This window comes from Muntiacus reevesi, chromosome 7, assembly GCF_963930625.1.
Source record: "Muntiacus reevesi chromosome 7, mMunRee1.1, whole genome shotgun sequence".
NCBI classification, from domain to species: Eukaryota; Metazoa; Chordata; class Mammalia; order Artiodactyla; family Cervidae; genus Muntiacus; species Muntiacus reevesi.
The window spans coordinates 27,945,988-27,965,586 of NC_089255.1; the positions used below are offsets into that span (position 1 = coordinate 27,945,988).

Genomic DNA, 19,599 nt, shown 5'->3' on the forward strand with positions numbered 1-19,599 from the left:
CAACAAAACAAAGTTATAAAGCAATATTATGATCCTAAAATGTGTAAAAACGTGCACATGTAGAAAACATCTAGAAAGGTATATACCAAACTGTTACTAGGTTGGGTGATCTGGGGTGAAGAAAGCAGCAGACTTTTAACTTTACATAGGTCTGTACTGTTTTTTTTTTTAGATAAGTATGTCTTACTTTCACAATACAATAGAAAATAAATAAAAGTCACCAATGGTGGCAGTATCACAACTTGAAGATTTTAAATCTTTATATCCTACTTGCTTCATTAACTAACAGACTGACAATAGGGGCAGACTTGATCCAGGTGCTTCTTCAAGGCTGGCTTTCTACCTGCGTGGAATATAAAACACAGGCACCGATATTCCCAGCGCAATGAGTATATGAATAAAGTATAAAAAGTCATATGAAGAATGGTCTCTTTTCTGGTCTGACATTTCAGAGTTGACCTTTCTTTGACTTTTTTTTTTTTTAAACAAAAGAGAGTAATGCATAAGCTTTTCAAAAAATTGTACCAAAACCCACATATACATATAGACACATGTATATACATACAAGGATCTTCCCAGGAGGCACTAGTGGTAAGGAACCTGCCTGCCAGTGCAGGAGACATAAGAGATGCAAGTTCAATCCCTGCGTTGGGAATATCCCCCAGAGGAGGGCATGGCAATCCACTCCAGTATTCTTGCCTGGAGAATCCTATGGACAGAGGAGCCTTGTAGGTTACAGTCCATGGGGTAGCAAAGAGTTGGACACTACTGAAGTAAGCTAGCCTGCATGTACATACATATAAACCAAGAGAATAAGAAACGATGTTGAGAAAATATTTACAAATGCTTAATAAAAGTAAAGATATCTTCCCTAAGTGAAATTCTTTATTAAAAATTTTAATTTTCTTGTTGATTTGGTATAAAATGTTTATAACTTTTGTCTGCCCAGTTCCTATTAAAGGACAAAACTATTTATCTATATATCATGTAAAACAATAAGGAAAGCTATGTAACTCTAAGGAATTAAACTCATAATCAAAATAAATTAGCTGTTAGTTCTTCAATTAATTTCTTGAACTCTAGAAGCTATTTAACAGCTGTAATTATGAAGACATAGACATTTCTTCAACATGCTTTGGTTATTAGTACATGATTTCAAGTCATCGGATCCTGAGTTCTTGAAGGAGTCAAAGTCTTTTTTTGCTTTATTGAGAAACTGCAATTAGAATTTATGTAAGTTTAGATATGAAACAAGGATTTATCGTTGGTTTGTTTGATAAAGGATCATAAATTGAGGAGGTCTACAGACCATGGATATCAACAGGATGTTTAGATTAAGTAATTTTAAGCACAGATCAAATTCTTTCCAGTTTCCTTATTTGAAAAGGAAAAAAAGGAAAAAAAAAAAAATCTTCCGAGGCTAAGTCTACATCTAGAGTTTGGTTAACACTGTGTTTATCCTTCTGATCTTCTCCATGGATTTAAACAGAATCAAACAACACATGACATTTGATTCTGAAAAGCAAGGGGTGGCCGAAGGCCTCCATTGCTCCAGGCAGATTAGAGAGCAGAATGGGAACCCAAACACCTCAGAAAATCAGCCTGTTCAGATTCAAGACCACTGAGTAGTGTTTCTGTTCCCAAAGTGTGGACTTGTTTAAAATTATAGTTAATCTGACAGCCAAGAATGATAGAAGTCCAGGGCTGTATCACATAGAAACTCATTAAACACTACAGCAACTCCCTCACGTCCCTTGAGCTTCTCAGCAAGCTTTAACCACAGGAACTCTGGAAGTGCTCTGAAGGCTGTGGTTATAAAGAAAAAGATGTTTCTTCGACATTTTTTGGCCACCAGCACATGATTTAGTTTGGCTATATTGCTCCTCAAGCCACGTACATTCTCCAGCTATCTCCACGGAAGTCATACATCTTAGAAGCCTCATTAACACTTCTAAATACTGCCATAAACATTTCATACCCAAGGCTCAAAATCACTAAGCCATTTCAGTGAGCATTTCACTTCTGCTGGATTGGAAAGATGCTACTGTTAAGTGTTTAAAGACTTCAGTAATAACACCTTCAGCCTGAACGTGTTAGCCTCTTTTGTTCACTCATTACCTTTCAACATAGATGTTCTTTCCTGTCCCGAGGGAGTAGAGACTGCACAGTATATGGTAGCATGAAATCTGCACGTCACCCACTGAAAAGAACAAACAAGAACTGTCATTCTCGTGCATCAACCCCAGAGGTCCACCTCCCACACACAGCAAGGGTCTGCAAACAGAAAACATGATGGCTTCACCCAAGAGCCAAAGATCTCACTTTCTTTCTTTTTAACAAAGAGAGTCCCTCCCAGTTGCTGAGCTGGAAGAGATAACACCAAAAGGAAAACGCCCTCCATTGTGCCATCCCAGGTCTCTTGTGGAACCCCAGATACAGATCACAGAGTTTCTCAGGGAAAGGAATCATCTGACCAGTGAGTCCTTCCATTTTTTTCCCCTCCAATAGAGGGAGACTGCAGTCAAATTTTATCCAGAGCACTATTTCCTTTTTTCCAAAGGAAGAATGTAAGGAATCTGAAGCTTGAGTGAGCTTTTTGTTCCTTTTCCAGGGGAGACGTGTACAATGTCCCTACTTCTTCCAAGACAGAGCAAAATACCTCATGTCCACCTGTCCCAGATTCTCTGATAGATGTTTTTCAAAAGGTAACTCAATTGTATTATGATTTTGCCATGTTTCTCAAGGGAAGGGCATCTTTCGTGTAGGCACTCAGAATTTAATGGGCAGGCTACACGCCTCTATTAATGTATGGAACTCACAATAAGGCTGGAACTAATTGAACACACAGAACTAGTTTAATTTCTTATTTTTCAACAAGAAAGTGTGTTGTTTCCATGACACAGAATAATGAGTTTGGATGTTCTCCTACTTCTCCCCCTAAACCCCATGGAAATAACTGATTTTCACTACTGAGGGCTATGGAACACAGCCTTAGCTATTGGCCATTGGTTAAACTAATTCAATCCCGTGCCACCATTTACAGTGTGAAATTGAAGCTTGGTGGCAGAATAAGAGGACTGAAGATGGTACTAAACGCAAACTAAAACCAATCAATTATGGTCTTTCTTGTGGAGGCTCAGATACTGGGATGTTAGCAGCTTTCCTTTGCTCCTGATATACGGTGAATAAATTAAAGCTTCTTAATATGAAAATTGGTGTCTGGGAGCAAACCTGTATCTCTCGATAGATTTCACAGATAACCTTTTCAAATTAAGAGAGAACACAATGGCTGAGAGTAAAACCAGCGGGTGGAAGACTCTGGCCCTGAGTAGCAGTGGGAAAAGGTGAAATATTTATAAATTGAAATTTGGGGATTTCTTCCCCTCCAAGAATCTGCTCTTTTTTTTTTTTTTTAAATTAAGAAGGAAAAAGTGTGGAAAGGCTGTCTCTACTCTGCCCTGAAGGTCAGCCTGAGGGAATAAACCACACACTTCTTAAGGATCTGCAGCTGGGTACACATGAATCCATGAGAGATGGCAGGCCAACTCACAGAGTAAGTCCACCCCAAACTGATGCTGAGCCACATGCTCAAAGATGGATGTCAAGATGGGGAGCAGGGCCACCGTGGTGTAGTTAATATTTTGAGAGACGCCTTTGATCTGCGTTCTGGAATGGGTAAACTTGCCGAGCTTCAGGTTTTCCAAAGTCTTCTCTAAGTCTTCCGCTGCATTTTCAAAGAAGGCCCGTAACCCAGCTTTCACCAGCTCTGAGCCTGACTTCATGACCGTCCTGTAAGCAAACAATGTTCAAAACCAGAAGCATAACCTGAACCTTGGGCCAACTGCCTTCTTGAGTTTGGGAACTTTCAGTGCAACCTGGGCATCTGACACCCCTATCGCTGCAGTAAATATTAGCATCCAAAAAGAAACTGGGATCACAGAATCCTGAAGCATGGGCCAGCAACTGGAAGGCATGCTTGATTTGAGGGCATGGCTGTTCAACTCTTGGGACTCCCACGTGGCATGGTGGTAAAGAATCCACCTGCCAATGCAGGAGATGCAAGAGATGCAGGGTCAATTCCTGCGTTGGGAAGATCCTCTGGAGGAGGAAATGGCAACCCACTCCAGTATTCTTGCCTGGAAAATCCTATGGACAGAGGAGTCTGGCAGCCTACAGTCCACAGGGTCACAAAGAGTTGGACATGACTGAGTACGTACACATATACTGGTAGTACTGCTCTGGGTTGCTGTCTACACTTTACATTTACACACTGCTCAATTCTTAGGGAATGGACAGGACGACTTAGAGAGAAATTGATATTGGTCACCTGCTATCTATATAATATTGCAGCTAGCTACATTCTTCCCGAAATACCTAATTAAAAGGACAGAGAGGGAACTTTTCTTCAGCTCCTCAAGGGCTCAGCAACCTTTATAATGACTAGTTAGAAATACTAGCTCTCCTGTGATGCAGGACCTCTTAGAGAAAGAGGACAAAGAATTAAGTCAACTGAGGCTTAGGTTTCTATCACTTTGCAGGGATGTCCCAGCTTGGAGAAGGGGAGGGAAGAAGAGTCAGCCCCATTTAAAACGGCTTACTCAGACCACCGAAGTAACCATGTGGGAATGGAGATTAGCTATGGGTATCTGGGGCTTTCCCTTAAAACCATCTTATAAAACTCAGAACTGGAACAAAGCCTATCAGTTATCTTTTATTTTCTGTATTTCTACATCTTATTCACAAGATTATGACAGGCTTGCTACAAGGCCAGATGCTTTTCATCTACAGCATTTTCACGATAATCATCCAGCCAATAAGAAACATAAAAACAAGGAAATAAAGTCAGTGAGGCTTGCTCCCATCCTGTAAGTATTTATAAACCATCTCCCTCAGATTTTCTCAGGAATGACTATGAAACACACTGACTTGTGTTCTGTTTAGTTTTATAGGAAGAAAACATGCTCTTGAGGCATTTTGCAAGTTTGGGGAATAAAGATTCCTCATCCCAACTGCACCCCTGGAATGCTTTGGTCTGATTCTGCAAATTTTGTTCTGTATTAGTACTTTTGGACCTCCAGGGTGGTGCACTGGTAAGGAACCCGTCTGCCAATGCTGGAGATGCAAGAGACACCAGTTCAGTTGGGAAGATTCCCTGAAGTAGGAATTGGCAACCCACTCTACTATTCTTGCCTGAGAAATCTTGTGGAGAGAGAAGCCTGGCGGGCTACAGTCCATGGGGTCATAAAGAGTTGGATACAACTGAACACGCACAAGAGTTTTAAGAGGTTTACTACCTCTACAACATGTTTCTCTCAGAAACCTGAAAATCCCCTCCAATTGCCCTTAACTTTTTTTTTTTTTAATCCATTTTTAGTTTATAGAGGTTTTCATCATCTGGCCACTCTTTTAGGTTGTTGCCTTCTTCTGCGTTGGGTTTTGGGAAGCATGTTCTCCCGACTTTGCGAAGAGCCCTGCTTAATGAGTCTGTTAAAGAAAGCTCCCTCCAGTTCCTTGCACTGCCTCTCTTTTAATCTCATCAAATACTTTATACTACCATAATATATGTACACACACACACACACATATATCTGATATTATATACATAGATGTTATCCATACCATCTTATAAAAAAACTCAAACTTTTTGGCCAACCCAATACGTGAAAGGAAGGAAGACTTCCTTTCTTGTTCAGCCATCTTTCCTACCAGACCCTCAGGCCACCCTCAGGCCGGAATCTATCTTTGTCTTTGATCTTTTGGTAATCACGTCCCCCTCCTTGGCCATTTTGAACTCAGAGTGCTATGAGTCCCTCTCCCAGGATCCTTACGGCCTCACCACCCATCAGATAGCTTTTTCTTTTTCTGTGGAGAATTAGGTACAAAGTGGTATTTTGCCACATTATCTGTCTTATCTTCTGAAAGATGAACTTCTCAATCAGAGAAGACAAGAACTGATCAAACGCTCAGCTTTCAGCATTCAGTATCTGCCACGACAGGGGCTCTCCATCATGAGCTGAGGAACAGTGTGCTGACATCGGGGTGATTTCCATCTTTTCCCTGTCTTCCCTTCCCTCCCAGGCTCCCGCAGAGTGGTGGCACGTCTCCTCTTCCATATGATAATAAGTAAAGAGAAAGAGTCAGAGGGGCCGTCCTGAGAAATTCCGGGACAAGGCCGGGCACACTTACCTCGTGTCAAGTGTCTGAGCTAAGATGTGAAGACAGCTCACCATTGTCACAGAATCACTCCCTAAAATCAAAAATATCACCTGTGACTCCCCAGGCCATTCAGCCTGTCATTTAAACCCAATCCTCTCAATATGCACAAACCACAGCCCAGCATAATTAACCACCAACACGCAAAGTGCCAGGGCTCTGTTTGGGGCCAAGGCATTTATCTCCGGCCTGACACATGGCTTTGTGATGGATGCTAGAGGCAAAGCTTAAAACATTCATTGGCGTGGAAAATCTAAGCTGTTTGGGGGTACAGAGGTCATTTATCATGCTTCAGCCCAATTTTCTATGGCAAATTTAGGTGACACCTGAGTCCTAAGGCTCAGGTTGTCTGCGGGACATGAGTTCAGGGTGGTCACGGGACGTGCAGCCTTTAGCAATACTTCTCTTACCGAAGAGGGAAATCCTGTGTCGAACCAGAGCGGCGAGTTTGCAGAACAGGCTGAAGCAGAAAAAAATGGAAGTGGGAAAGGGACAGAGATCCAAGGCAGACCCATTTAAACCTCATCCCTCAGCCCCCCATATGGCAAAACAGAGTGCACAGAATGCCCCCCGCCCCGGAAGACAGACGGTGTTCCCCTCAAAGGGTCTTCTGGACCACACTAGGAAAACATGCAGTTCCCCCTGTCTCACTGCAGAATCATGAAAGGTAACCTGAGGGCATCTACAATGTTACAGAAAACAATCCTTCTGCAACAGCTACAATATTTTGCAATGAACCAGCTGTTGCAAACCATCTCTTGTTATAGAGTACTAATGACATTCATTTGGATAACATCCACAGATAAATGAGGATTCTGGAAGGATTTTTCCATTGTTGCAATGGATTGCAAGCCATTTTTATTGTCTTCACTGGGTGAGGGGTATGAGGCCTTAGTTGGGAGGTGGGCAAGATGGCGGGATTGGAATACAGTTAAAGATTCAGGTAGGGGCAATACTGTATTGCACCAGAAACATTTCAAGGAATGGCTTCTCTCTGTCATCTCCATTAGCCTACAGGCTTCACTGCTGTCTGATCCACGTCTTTGAAGCTAGGAAATCCCACCTGCCATGCTTTTGTGTTTTTTTGACCCTATTCCATGCTCTTACCCATATTTTCTACTATGGAACCTGTTGGATTCCAGTTGTGTCTTATGCTTTTACTTTTTACAGTGCCTAATAGAGGGCCTTGTGCAGTCAGCAAAGAGCCCACAGGTGCATTCGGAACACTCTCCTGATGCCCACCCCCCCCCAGGGCACTATGGCTATCATTTGACATGTGTTGCTGGAGGAGACTGCTGAGAATGCTGACATTATTTGACACTGGCTAGACAAGAACTAAGCTAGACAAGAACTTAGCAACCCTTTCAGAGAGCAGTCCTTCCTGGAGGAACAGGAAGAGGGAACGTAGAATAAAATCACTCCGCACAGGCTGTGGGATTCTCAGATGAGATCCAGGTGAAGTCCTTCCCATGGTTTTAGAACTCATGCTCTAACATAGGGCAGCAGTCTTTGTGGGAAGGTCAAAAGAAGAAGAAATCCAGCTAAGTGTTGGTGGGGATGAAAACTTATTCACTTCTAAACAGTTCTCAATGAATGCCCTGAGCCTTTCTGGGCTGTCTACTGGAAACCAGAGCCAAAGTCTCTCCTGGTTAGTCATTTGTTTTTGCAGTGGAAATAAGTTGGAAACCCTGGCCTCGAGCTTAGGAGAGCTCAGGATAAGTTAACAGAAACTTGGCAGGCAGCAAGTGTGAAATTAAATATGGACTGGGGCCTTGTCTCTCTTCCCAGGGGGTTCTTTTTTTTTTTTTTCCTGAGTTATGTATCTGATGAAAACTCATGGAGTTGGCGGGGATCCCAGAGGAATATGAGTCCTGTGTGTCTGCCAGGACTAGCTGGCTGTCGTGATGAAGCCACCTCTCTCCTCTCTGCTTTAGATTTCCCATCTGTAGGCAGAGACTCATCACATGGCCCTCTTAGTCTGCAGAATTAGGGGCTGATAAACTCAGTTATTTCTGGCAAAATGCTTCCAAGTGGATCCACTCTGTACAAACAACTTTTAGAGCTAAAGCAGATCCTTGGGTTGTTTGATTCTGATACAAACGTGGCTCCCCTTGCTGTCAGAAGTGCTCTCAGGCATGCCAAGGCCAGGGGCTGAAATTTCCAAAGGCCCCTTTTTTTTGGTCACCTGTGCGGCCCACCATTTAAGCAGAAGCACTGTTCTTTCCCCAGAGTTATGAGGTACAGCATCCCCAGGCACCTCACTCTCATCTCAGAGTTAGAAGCTGATAAAGAGGTCCCCGGGGAGAGACTCTGGAGATCACTGACATCTAGCATCAGATGCAGAAGAGGGGGCCCAGGTGAAGGCTGCAGACCAGAGGGGTCTGCAAGCGGGAGCATGTTTAGTGCCGACACGACCACGGCTGTGGGAGGGCGGCAGGCCTGCTGACGGATCTGGAAGCTATTTGCAAGGCTGATCAGCTCCAGGTTGTATTCTAGCCATGACAAATGGTGGCTGGCTGAACAAATGTTACATTTCCATGAATTAATAATCTAAGAAAAATAGATGAAGAGAACAGACACACCTGCCCTCTGTTGGCTTATCTGAATATCTGACTTGGCACCTCATTTTCCTTCTTACAAAATACACTAGTGCGTTGTGGAAATATCTAGGAAATCTTAGGTCAGTAACTGGTTGTAAGTGCATCTCATTTTGACAGCATGGCTTCTCCCTGTTTAACAAATATCAGTAAATGAAATAATTCCAGTACAGAGAAAATGGCCCTTGATCTGGATAAAGAGGGGTGTGCTTTCATTCTTGCTCTCACTTATTATCTGGGGTCACTGTAGGCACTGGAAGGAGTCTGCTCAAACCTCAGTTTCATCGTCTGCAAAATGGAGACAATACCTGGGTGGTTCCTAGAAATTAAAGCACTGTGGTGTTTCACAGTGATACTTCCACAGGTGGGCAATTATTTGTGCATATGAAAAATTGAGCTCACTGCTGAGACAATCCTCCCAAGATAGTCAATGGCTAGGTCCTTATAAAATATAAAGTACACTCTTCACCATCAATGGATGCTAGGGAAAGGGTGAATAGACTACTTTCATCGCAGTCCTTAACTCTCTGCTCTTTAGAAATCTAACCCATCCTCTTGTCACTCATAAATCAAATACAGAGAGAACTTGAGGCATAGTGGGATCCACCCCATAGCCTGACCATGAAGCACCCCGCTTTGTTCTCAGCTCTGCTGAGACACCCCCATGTCACACCTAGTGGAATGAGAAGGCAAGCTGACACTTTTGATTAAAATTTGTTTCCTGTTAGGAATTTAAATTGAATTATGCCACCCTAGATTTCAAGTCTCAGATCATCCATACCAAAACTTGTAAAATCTGATTCTTTAAAAGCAATTTAATCTTTAAAAACCTGATAAGAAGAAAAAAAAAAAAAACCTGATAAGAATGGGATTGAAAAAAAAAAAGAATGGGGTTGAAAACAGTGTTAATCTGTTTCTTCTCAATGTTGTGTGTTTGCTTTTCCCAAGCTTCAGAATTACCTTCGCCTTTTTCTAAATATATTTCAGGATGGAAGTTGACCTGAGTATATAAATCTACCCCCTAATCCTACTGATACCCACAAACAGTACACTTCTCTTGGCTGCCAAAATAATACATGGGTAAGAGTGAATAAAGGCACTTTCAGAAAAAAGGTGTTAACGAAAACCTCTGAGCTGCCAATTGTCAGGCCACAGCTCATTTCTTCAAAAGATTCACCATTTAAGTTCCAGGAATCTGGGGTTTCACGGAAATGACATCAGCAGCATGACCTTCTCTCCTGTAGACTCACCTGGCCACCATTTCTTTCTCCTTATGGGAGGCATACCCACTGCTGCTGAGGGGCTTCAGAGGTGAGGACAGGAAGTAGAGGCGATGATTGGTGAAGTACTGGTCAACCAGTGGCAGGAGAACCTGAAAGGTCCACCGGAGATGAACTGAAAGATCCACTAGGGACAAACTTCTAGGAAGCTGGCAAAAGTCCTTCCTCTGGTTCCTTTGAAAAAGTTCCTTGTCAGTGAGCAAAAAGCCTCTGAACACTGGTCCTGGAATTTCCAGGAAACACTATCCTGTGGATCTCAGTTTCCAACATATTTTCTTTTCCTATTCCTGTAACCAGAGGCCTTGGGTACATGTGAAGGGACACAGCAAGATACTAAGCACCCAAAGAAGTGCACACGGGGCCCTGAGCCAACACTTTCAGGCGTGTCCTATACTTAGCCTGCACTCAGATGTGGCTTCTTGGGCATGGCATTCAGCAGCATACTTGAGGAATGGGCTAGTACCACTAGTCTGGAGCATCCTGGCTCTGCTTCTCAGAGCGTGGCGACCTCAAGTCCTCACTTGTATTTAGTCCTTTGCCTAGGGCTATGTGGCTGAGACAGCTCACCTGCCTCCATGTTCACTCTCCTCTTCTTTCTCTTAGCTGTAGAAACCCCCGTAATTTAGCTGGGAATGGGGTCACCCAGCTAGAAAATGCATTACCTGCCTCCCTTGCAGCTAGCTGAGGCTAAAATGATTATGTTCTAGCTGCTGGGATAGAACTTCAATAAAACAGCAGCTTTCCTTCCCCTCTCCTTTCCCCCTGTCTCACAGATGTGGTACAGTTGTGTCTGTTTGGACCAAATTGTCAGGGATCACATTCTAGGAGATGGAAGAACATTAATGAGAGGAAGAACCTGAGTCCCTGGGTGATGGCATGGAGCAAAGCAGGCTGCCCACCACCTCGGACCACCAACCTGCCTCAGGACTGTTCCACAACAAGCACTTCTGTATGATCAAAGCCATTACTGGAGTTTTGAGTATCTTTGTTGAACCTACGTAACTTGTACCCTAATTTGTGTGGCTGCCAAGGAGAAAGTAATCTAGTTAGATGCACAGGGTCACTTACTTTGGCAAAGAATTTGATCTCTTGGTCATGGGGAGACTTTTCATTTTTCCCGCTGCTGACAATGGCTTCTACAAAGACAAAAGTGACACAAAGTTGGCCAGAGCAAAGAAAACAAAAACAGTCACAGCATTTTAGAGACAGAGCAGCTTTTCATCATGAAAAGGCCATTTGATTTTTATAAAATATCTAATATTTTACAAAGTACTTGGCAATTGTGAGAGCTAGTTATTTTTTATGTCAATTCTATAGCGTATCACCACCCATTTCACCATCTTAGTGATGAGAGCTTAAGTCATAATCTCAGAGCCACAAAGCAAAAAGATGGAGCACTTAGAATAGGATGAGTTATATTAAAAATGACATATGATTCAATCAAATCCAGAAGGAAAACCAAAGACAAAGCTGATTTTTTAAAAAGTGGGGTGTGTGTGTGGGAATATCTCAGTCACTGTGTCCTTCCCCAAACCATATGCCTAAAAGAATCATGAACAACTATGGCATGAAAACATCCTTCCTTGAAAAATGAATATTGAATTCTTTTTGCTATTAGGAGAAGCACACATTTTTGTGATATTTCACAATATTTCACAATATTTCACAACGATACTTACCCAAATGGGCAATAAACTCTTGAGCCGAATCAACATATTTCAGAACCTTCTTCAAAAACTTATAGGCAAACCTCTTTTCCATGGAGGAGGCATCCAGCTCCATATCCTTCACACCTCTAGGTTGGAAATGGGTAAACCCCAGGGGGGAACAGAGATAACTATGTGACTTCAATGCACCAGCAATTTTCCCTGTGTCAACTCTGTTTTCCAAATGGTTTTTCTGACTTAGTGATCTGACTCACCATCTGACTCATTTCCCCTTGAACTTGGAACCTGCCTCCCTGAGCATGCAACATCTGAGCTATGATAATTTCTGAAAAGACTTTTCAGAAAGATCTGCATCACTCATTCAACAAATGTGGAAATGGGACTAAAGCAGAGATGCATACAAGAATCCCCTGTGTTCATGGAACTTACATGACAGCTATGAACAGACATGAACACTGCATAAAACAAAACATAAAGTGTATGCAGTGCTAGAAGTCAGTAAGCTTTGTGAATACAAGAAAAACTGAAGTTAAAGGATGAAGGGTCCAAGAGTGCCTGAAGTGGGGGGTGAGCAGACTGTTGTTAAATCAGTGCTGGGCTTATTGGAAGGATGACATGGGAAGGTGAAGACATACAGACATCAGGGGAGAGAGCTTTCAAGCATCGGGAGCAAGGGTGCAAAGGTCCTGAGGTGGGAGCAAGCATGCTGAGTGAAGCCAATGTGGATGGAATGAAAGTGAGTAGTTCAGAGGGGTGTGGGGTGGACAATGGGCTCAGTCATTAGGATGCCATGGGCTGTCCTTAGCATTTTGCTTTTGCTTTGAGATGGGAAGCTATTGAAAGTTTTGAATAGAGGAATGACATGATATGATCTACATTGTAACTGGAGTACTCTAGTTGCTAGGTTTAAAGTTGACTATTGAGGCCAAAGGTTGAAATAGCGAGCGTGGGAAGGAAGCCCTTTCAGCAATGTTAGTGACAGCATGAAGGTGAGAAGTGGCCAATTCTGGGTATCTTATAGGGAGAACCATCAGGATTTCCTAAAGAAGTGGATGTTAACTGAAGGAAAAAGAGAAGAGACAAGGTTTTTGGCTTGAGCACCCAGAAGAAGGGCCGTCATCAGGTGATGAGGAAGCTGAGGATGGGGTAGATTTGAGGCGTGGGCAGCAGGAACTAAGGGGTTCTCAGTGATACGATATCGCCTCCTCATTGGTATATTCAAGTGCCCATCACAGGTTCTGGCACAGGGTAAGCCGCTAAGGGGATATGTTTGCTGAATTCAGGGATCTTTTCCTTTTCCTCCCTGTTTCCTAGATTTCCTTCTTATCATAAAGAGGAATTTTTCATTTCTGTGAGCAAGTTATTTATTGGCAAACCACAGTCTGCATGCATTGCAGCATTAAGAACAGGATTAAAATGATGATGGGAGTTTTTCTCAAAGGCTCCCCCAGGGACTATCTCCTGCTGCCTAACCTTTCCCACTCAACAATACGGCAAATACATTTTGTTATTTTTTCATATGAGCTACAATAGAAATATTTGTCTAGAATTTTATTTGGGTTTCTGTCATCCAGTGGCAAAAATTCTGTAGGAAACCAAAAGAAGAAACAGCAGCCTGCTCGGCAGACATTTCAGGAGAAATGGCTTATCAGGATGGGACACTTGCTTATTTTTCATTCTACAAAGGACTTGGCAAGCACAGCCCACTGCTGATACCTGACCAGCAGGAAAACAGATTCTAACTTTTAAGACTTAAGCAGTCCAGACCATCCTCATCTAAAACCTTCATCTAGAAGATTCTGATCAACATAAGCTTGAGATAAAGTCTTCAGAAGTCATGGTTCATCCAGTCTCCCCAGGATCTGAGTCTTTTTTTGAGGGTTGTTGATGTCACTCATGGTCTCTATTGCTCTTATGGCATTTTATTAAGTACCATAGAAAACATTAAAATACAAGTGTGAAGAGAACTGGTGATTCTGTGAGAACTAGGTTGCATGTTTTACAAAGACCTGCAATTGTAAGTTTTCAAATAGAGTTTTTGAACTAGACGTAAGAAAACTGTAAAACACAGACAGAAAATTGGAAGAAAAAAAAAACCCACCCTAGAATGCTGCACTTACAGTGTTTTGTATGTGCCTTAATTTTCACCGCTCTTTAGGGAAGTCCAAGTTTCAGATGTTTGAGGATGCATTATGGATGTGCTTTATAATTCCAATCAATAAAACAACAAACTAAAATAAGGTCTGGGGCCTACAGTACAAGCTTTGTGAATGAATGCATATTTGTATGTTTTAAGTTAAAAGTAAATGTTTAAGGTATGTATGTATAATTTATCATGATTCTTTGCTAGATTCTTTGCATGATTCTTTTTTTTTTTAGAAATTGATATTGACCAGTCTTATTTATGACAGAAGAGAGGGCTTCATGCTCCAAAACATTTACCTACTTCAAAAGACCCACCTGCTGTCCTTACTCTGATCTGCTATGCAGGCAGGTGATTACATATCTAGAGCAGTAGAGACCACACCAGCCTGTTCCTGTCCCACTAACATCACCTGGAAGACGACTTACCTGGAAACCACAATGCCATTTACTTGGAGGAACTTAAACAGGTCCTGGGCCTTCTCTCGGTCTCTGAACTTTTCCTTGGCAGTCAAGGTATCATAGGGTACCAAAAGAGGGTGACTGCCGCCACCTGGGTTCAGTAAAGTGAGAGATGACAAAATATTTGGCTCTTTCTTTGCACTTTTGGGAAAACACAAATGCCCCCCAGCTCACCTTCTGTGGGGGATGCTGTGAACCTAGCTCACCTTTGCTCTCCAGCTCCAACTTCTTCTTCTTGGCCCAGATATTGTGATAGTTCTCAGCTACCACCTCCACCATCCCCTGGATCCCACCAGGGAGACGACGGTCAGAGAGAAAGCAAGCAAGAAAAATGGGTTCATATCTGCCAGGCTATTTCAGGCAGCCTTGGAAACAGAGCACCGCCAAATGCTAACTGCACATTGCTGAGTGTCTCCTGTCATTAATTAGTCTGTGCTTATGCACCTCATTAGTTTCCTATCTTCCCATACACACAGAAAACAATTTCTAATTTGGTCCTTCCCTGGTAACTTATTATCTTGGCAGTTTGATGCATTTCTGAGAGAACACAAATTTCCACTGCAAACTACATGCTGGTGGCATTTCATTTGTCACAGGAGTTGAGTGTCTTACTCCTGACCCAAGAAAGGGAGCTGTAAGTGAGAGGTCAAGCAAAAATCTAGAATCCCCAAAAACCTTTAGCTTAGCAAACTAAAAAATGGCCACATGTTGGAGAAAACTGGGGCAAAAATGAGATTTCTCAAATAGAACTCATCTTTAAAAGGCTCATAAGATAGTGACCTGGAATAAAGGGTGTACTTTGGAAAGAAACTTTCTCTAGGGTACAAAGGGTTGGTCTGATGGATGCTCTGAGCAGTAGCTGCCTCAGTCAGTCACCAATGTGTGCACAAGGGGGGAATGGGAGGAGGCCACTTAGGGCTTTTAATCTCATCCTCTCAGTTTTAAGTCCTGAAACCCTGCAATGACGAGTCATCTGCACCACCACAGGCAACTTGAGTGAATCCACCAAGGAATATACAGTTGTCCTCAAGGCTGGGGAAACCCACTGTGACCAGGCCAGCACCCCCACCCAGGGGCGGCTCATAGGTTTTCTCCTAGTTGCTATTAGTTTTGTTACTAGTTATTTCTCCTGGCTGTTACAAGTCCTGTTTTGGGTTTTGATACAGGAACTTGCTGCTTCTGCTTCTTCCTCTTAGTGAGTTATGACCTGTTTCAATGTCCCAAGAAGAAGCACGAAGCCTCACCTCCTCTGACCAGTGGTCAATTCTGCTGAGACTGTCTCGGATGAGTGGCCTCTGCTCCGAGTAGCCCTCCCTAATTTTGATATTTCAGCGGTGACATTTCAGGCATTCTCTCCCTTCTGTTTTTTTCTTTAACTCTTTGGAGTTTGACATGCCCTGTACTTGAGGGGTTTTAGAAAGTAAGTTACGCTGGTACTGAAGGCATCAAGACTGACCTGGAGCTCTCTGGAGAGCACGACATTGGAGAGATCCAGAGGGGCAGGGCTGTAGCTGTTGCCCTAGGGAAGTAAAGGCAGAATCATTCTTATCGGCATCCCCAACGTCAGCGGCCAAAGGTATGTCCCCAAAATTCCCAGGTCTCATGGATGGTGAGCCTTATCTCTGCTACCCGGGGAGAGCGTTCCCCGATTCTCCATGGGTTCTACCAGCCCAGCATTGGCCTTTGGGCCTGATGGTCATACCTGGCTGGCCTGGGACACACTTCGAAGCTTCTCATTTTCCCGCTGTTGAACCAGAGCTTCTCCCTCTTTGGTCCTCTCTACAGTCCAACCCACAGCCAGCATGGTTTTCAGGGACTCTCTGGCAGGCCAGCGATAAATTTCCTTCTCCTGGAAGAACATGGGAGCAGAAGAGCTGTGTACGGCACAGGCCTCAGCACTCCGGCTGGCCTGTCTCCTGGAAGAGAAGTTGGAGCCCACAGCGGACGGGGCTAACTGGCTCAAGCTTCCTCTCACTGGGTCAAAATACCGTCTGCAGCATCCCATCTGAAACATGTCATCAGCCTTTTGGAGGTTTTTAATTAAAAGACTCTACAGTCTCCGGCTTTTAGGGGGAATGTGCCAGACATTACCCACAGTTTGTTGTTAAAGAGAAGCAAGAAGAGGACAACGAACTCTTCCTTTCCCCTCTCCCCACTCCACTCCCTCCAGCACCGCCACCTCTGCCTCCTCCAGGCAGCGCTTACTGCGCAAGCTCACCCGCCTGGGCCCCGCCCCTTTCTCTCAAGAGTGACTTCCGTTCTCTCGTAGGTGTTTAAGATGGCGCATGTCAAAAAGCGTCTGCACAAAGCTCTCCTCTGAGCTTGGGAAATAGATTTCCTTAGATTTACAATTCTCTTTTGAGCCATATACAATTTTATAGCCAGTGAATATACATATAAAGATATACATATCATCCTCTACCTGTGACAGGAAATCTAAAGCTTACACAGAACTCTTACTGAGGGAAGATAGGAATTCAGAGTTAAGCTGAACCAAATCTCATAATGAACAAAGCAAACCGAACTATGAGACCTGTCCATATTTCCCTGGGGATTCTCTTCTCTATTCCTTTCATCCTTCATGATTGCAAGTCCTTTCCATTCTGAATTCATGTTTTCCCCCCAAAACATCTTAACAAGATAATCCCTTCCAATAATCTAACAAAAGCCCTTCCTATTTCAGTTGCCAAGTGAACCACAAAATGTATTTTGGTCCAGCTTCCGAGTGCTGACCAGTGTTTCCTTCTCCAACGGGCTCTTCGAAGCTGGTCCTGGGGCCGTGGGTGATAGGCCAGCTCCTGAGGAGCTTCTCGAATCCTGAAAAGTCTCTAAGGAGCTGGACCGTGAATGTGCCCTCAGCTCCCCTGCCATCAGATACAATTCCCAGGGAAGGGAAACTAGCATGACCACTCAGTGATCCTTACCTTCTCGGTTAATGTCTTGAAAGGCCGGATCAATGGATGGGTCTTCACATTTTCATCCAGGGAAATTCCGTATTTCCATCCATTCTGACTCTGTAGAAATGTTCTCAGTTCAAATATCCTTGGCACCCTGAGAGCCCTGCTATGTGACCCACAGCCCAGCTTCTATTTTCATTGAACAAATAGAATAATGGAATGTGACAGAGCTTGGAAATTTCCCCCCAAAATATCTAATTGATCTTTTAAGCCTGTCGGGCTCTCTGCCCCCTGAGTTTTGAACCCTGCTCCTTTTATTTCTTCCTGTTTTAGTGGCTGTCCCCTCCACTTACTTGCTTGTGTTTCAGGCCCTCTACAGACAGAAAGGATGCTTCAGAAGACCCGATTACAATGCTTTTCAGGTCAATGTGTCACCATCACAGGCAAGGACAGGTGTCAAGGCTGAATGCTTGTGAGAAATGGACCTACTGGCCATGGGATGGAGGGAACTGATTTGGTTTGCTCCCCTTGCCCGCCAACCCCAGAGCAAAACTGTAGCAAAGCATGTTTCTTAGAATCACAGAAGTTGACAAATTTCAAAAGTCATTCAACAGACACTGGTTGAATGTCTACGACAGTAGGTTGTAGACTGTGTCCCAGATGCTGTGGATACAGAGATAAGTCAGAGTCTGTTTTTCATAACCTCACAGCCCAGAGACTTCTTGCTGCTCTTTCTCAGTCTCTGCTTCTGCCCACTTGTTAATGTGGAGTCTTTCAAGCTTGTGTCCCTTCTCAGGGCACACTATTCCTGGGGGTATATAATCTAGGCCCTGGTACATAAGTAAATGAATATCAAATCAGTATCTGCAGTCCAGACCCATAACTTCCTCACCTCTCTGAGCTCTGCTTGGATATCTGCAGGTACCTCTCAACAGGTCAGAAAGAGAACCAGCACTGCACTTCTCTAAATGGCTCTTGTTCTTGGGTTCCCTGTGTCTCCATGAACAGCATCAGCTTACACTCACTTTCCAAGCTAGAAATGTGGGACCCTTCCTCAACATCCCCTTCTCTCTGTACCTGTTGACATGTGTTCAACCTCCCAGGACTGTTGTCTGCTCGCCCTCACTTTCCTCCCAGTGCTTTGGCTCAGGCTGCCATCGCTCTCCCCTGGAGGAAGAAATGGCGACCCACTCCAGTATTCTTGCCTGGGAAACCCCATGAACAGAGGAGCCTGGCGGGCTACAGACCACAGGGTCACAAAGAGTCAGACATGACTTAGCGACTCAACAACAAGAAGCCATCTTTGGGCATTCTCAGGTGGCTCAGTGGTACAGAATCCGCCTGCCATGCAGGAGTTGTGGTTGTGATCACTGGACCGAGAAGATTCCCTGCAGAAGGAAATGGCAACCCACTCTAGGATTCTTGCCTGGGAAATCCCAGGAACAGAGGAGCCTGATGGGCTAGAGTCCATGGAATCTGGAAGTGTCAGACATGACTTAGCAGCTAAACAACTATCAGCTCTCACCTGGATTACTGCAACTGCTTCCTGTGTGGTCTCCCTGCCTCCATTCTTGCTATCTTTCACGGATTCCATTTTCAGAACCACCGTCAGGTGATTTTTATAAAATACTCTGATCAGGGCACTCTGCTGCTTTAAAATTTTCTGATTTGCAACTGCCATCATGGTAAAAATCCAAGCTCTTTCTGGCCTCTACGGCTGCAGCAAAGAGCTTGTTGGCCCCTTTAGGCCCGTGTCCTGCCTTTCTTCCCCTGCCCGACTCTGTGACCCCATCATGTTGAACCAAACTTCCTTAAAAGCCACCACACACTCTTGCCTCTCAGGGACTGCACCCATTGCTTCCACAGCCTACACAGCACTTGCTCCCCGATGTCTGAACAAGGTTTTCTATCACATACTGTACATGTCATCAGCTCGAGGAAGCATTCCTGGACCCCTTGCTACTGGGCTGGGGTCTCCTCCCAGATGCTTCACCCTGTGCTCATGCCCATCACAACATAGCACAACCTGGACAGTGGTTGGTTCAGTTAGTTCAAGGACCCCCCAGACTGTGGGTCCTTGAAGGCAGGGGAGAATACTCTTCTCCTTGTCAGATTATCAATGCCCACCTGGCAACAGTGAACAAACGTGAAGCTTCCAGGATAGTGGAAAAGAGAGATTCATCAAATACCACACCAGTAAATGCATAGCTCATAACTGGTATATATAAATGGATAACTGTTATGAATAGAATCGTATGAGACTGCTCTGAAAATACTGGGAAGGAAAACAGCAAGGTGCTAAGAGGGCCTATATTTAAGGAATCTGGGAAAGAGGCGTCCT

At 43.8% G+C, this 19,599-nt stretch overlaps 1 protein-coding gene across 1 annotated transcript in view; it reads right to left on the reverse strand.

Moving 5' to 3' along the window:
• RYR3 (ryanodine receptor 3) overlaps window positions 1–19,599 on the reverse strand; it is a 368,483-nt gene that overhangs the window by 83,919 nt on the left and 264,965 nt on the right. The window contains exons 53-64 of the mRNA XM_065942024.1: window positions 17,286–17,375; window positions 16,064–16,210; window positions 15,818–15,880; window positions 14,568–14,643; window positions 14,329–14,452; window positions 11,770–11,885; window positions 11,159–11,226; window positions 10,061–10,182; window positions 6,624–6,673; window positions 6,187–6,247; window positions 3,551–3,789; window positions 2,119–2,200 (exon numbers count right to left, since the gene is read on the reverse strand). Of these exons, the coding sequence (XP_065798096.1) occupies window positions 2,119–2,200; window positions 3,551–3,789; window positions 6,187–6,247; window positions 6,624–6,673; window positions 10,061–10,182; window positions 11,159–11,226; window positions 11,770–11,885; window positions 14,329–14,452; window positions 14,568–14,643; window positions 15,818–15,880; window positions 16,064–16,210; window positions 17,286–17,375 (1,238 nt within the window). The remainder of the gene's footprint in view (window positions 1–2,118; window positions 2,201–3,550; window positions 3,790–6,186; window positions 6,248–6,623; window positions 6,674–10,060; window positions 10,183–11,158; window positions 11,227–11,769; window positions 11,886–14,328; window positions 14,453–14,567; window positions 14,644–15,817; window positions 15,881–16,063; window positions 16,211–17,285; window positions 17,376–19,599) is intronic.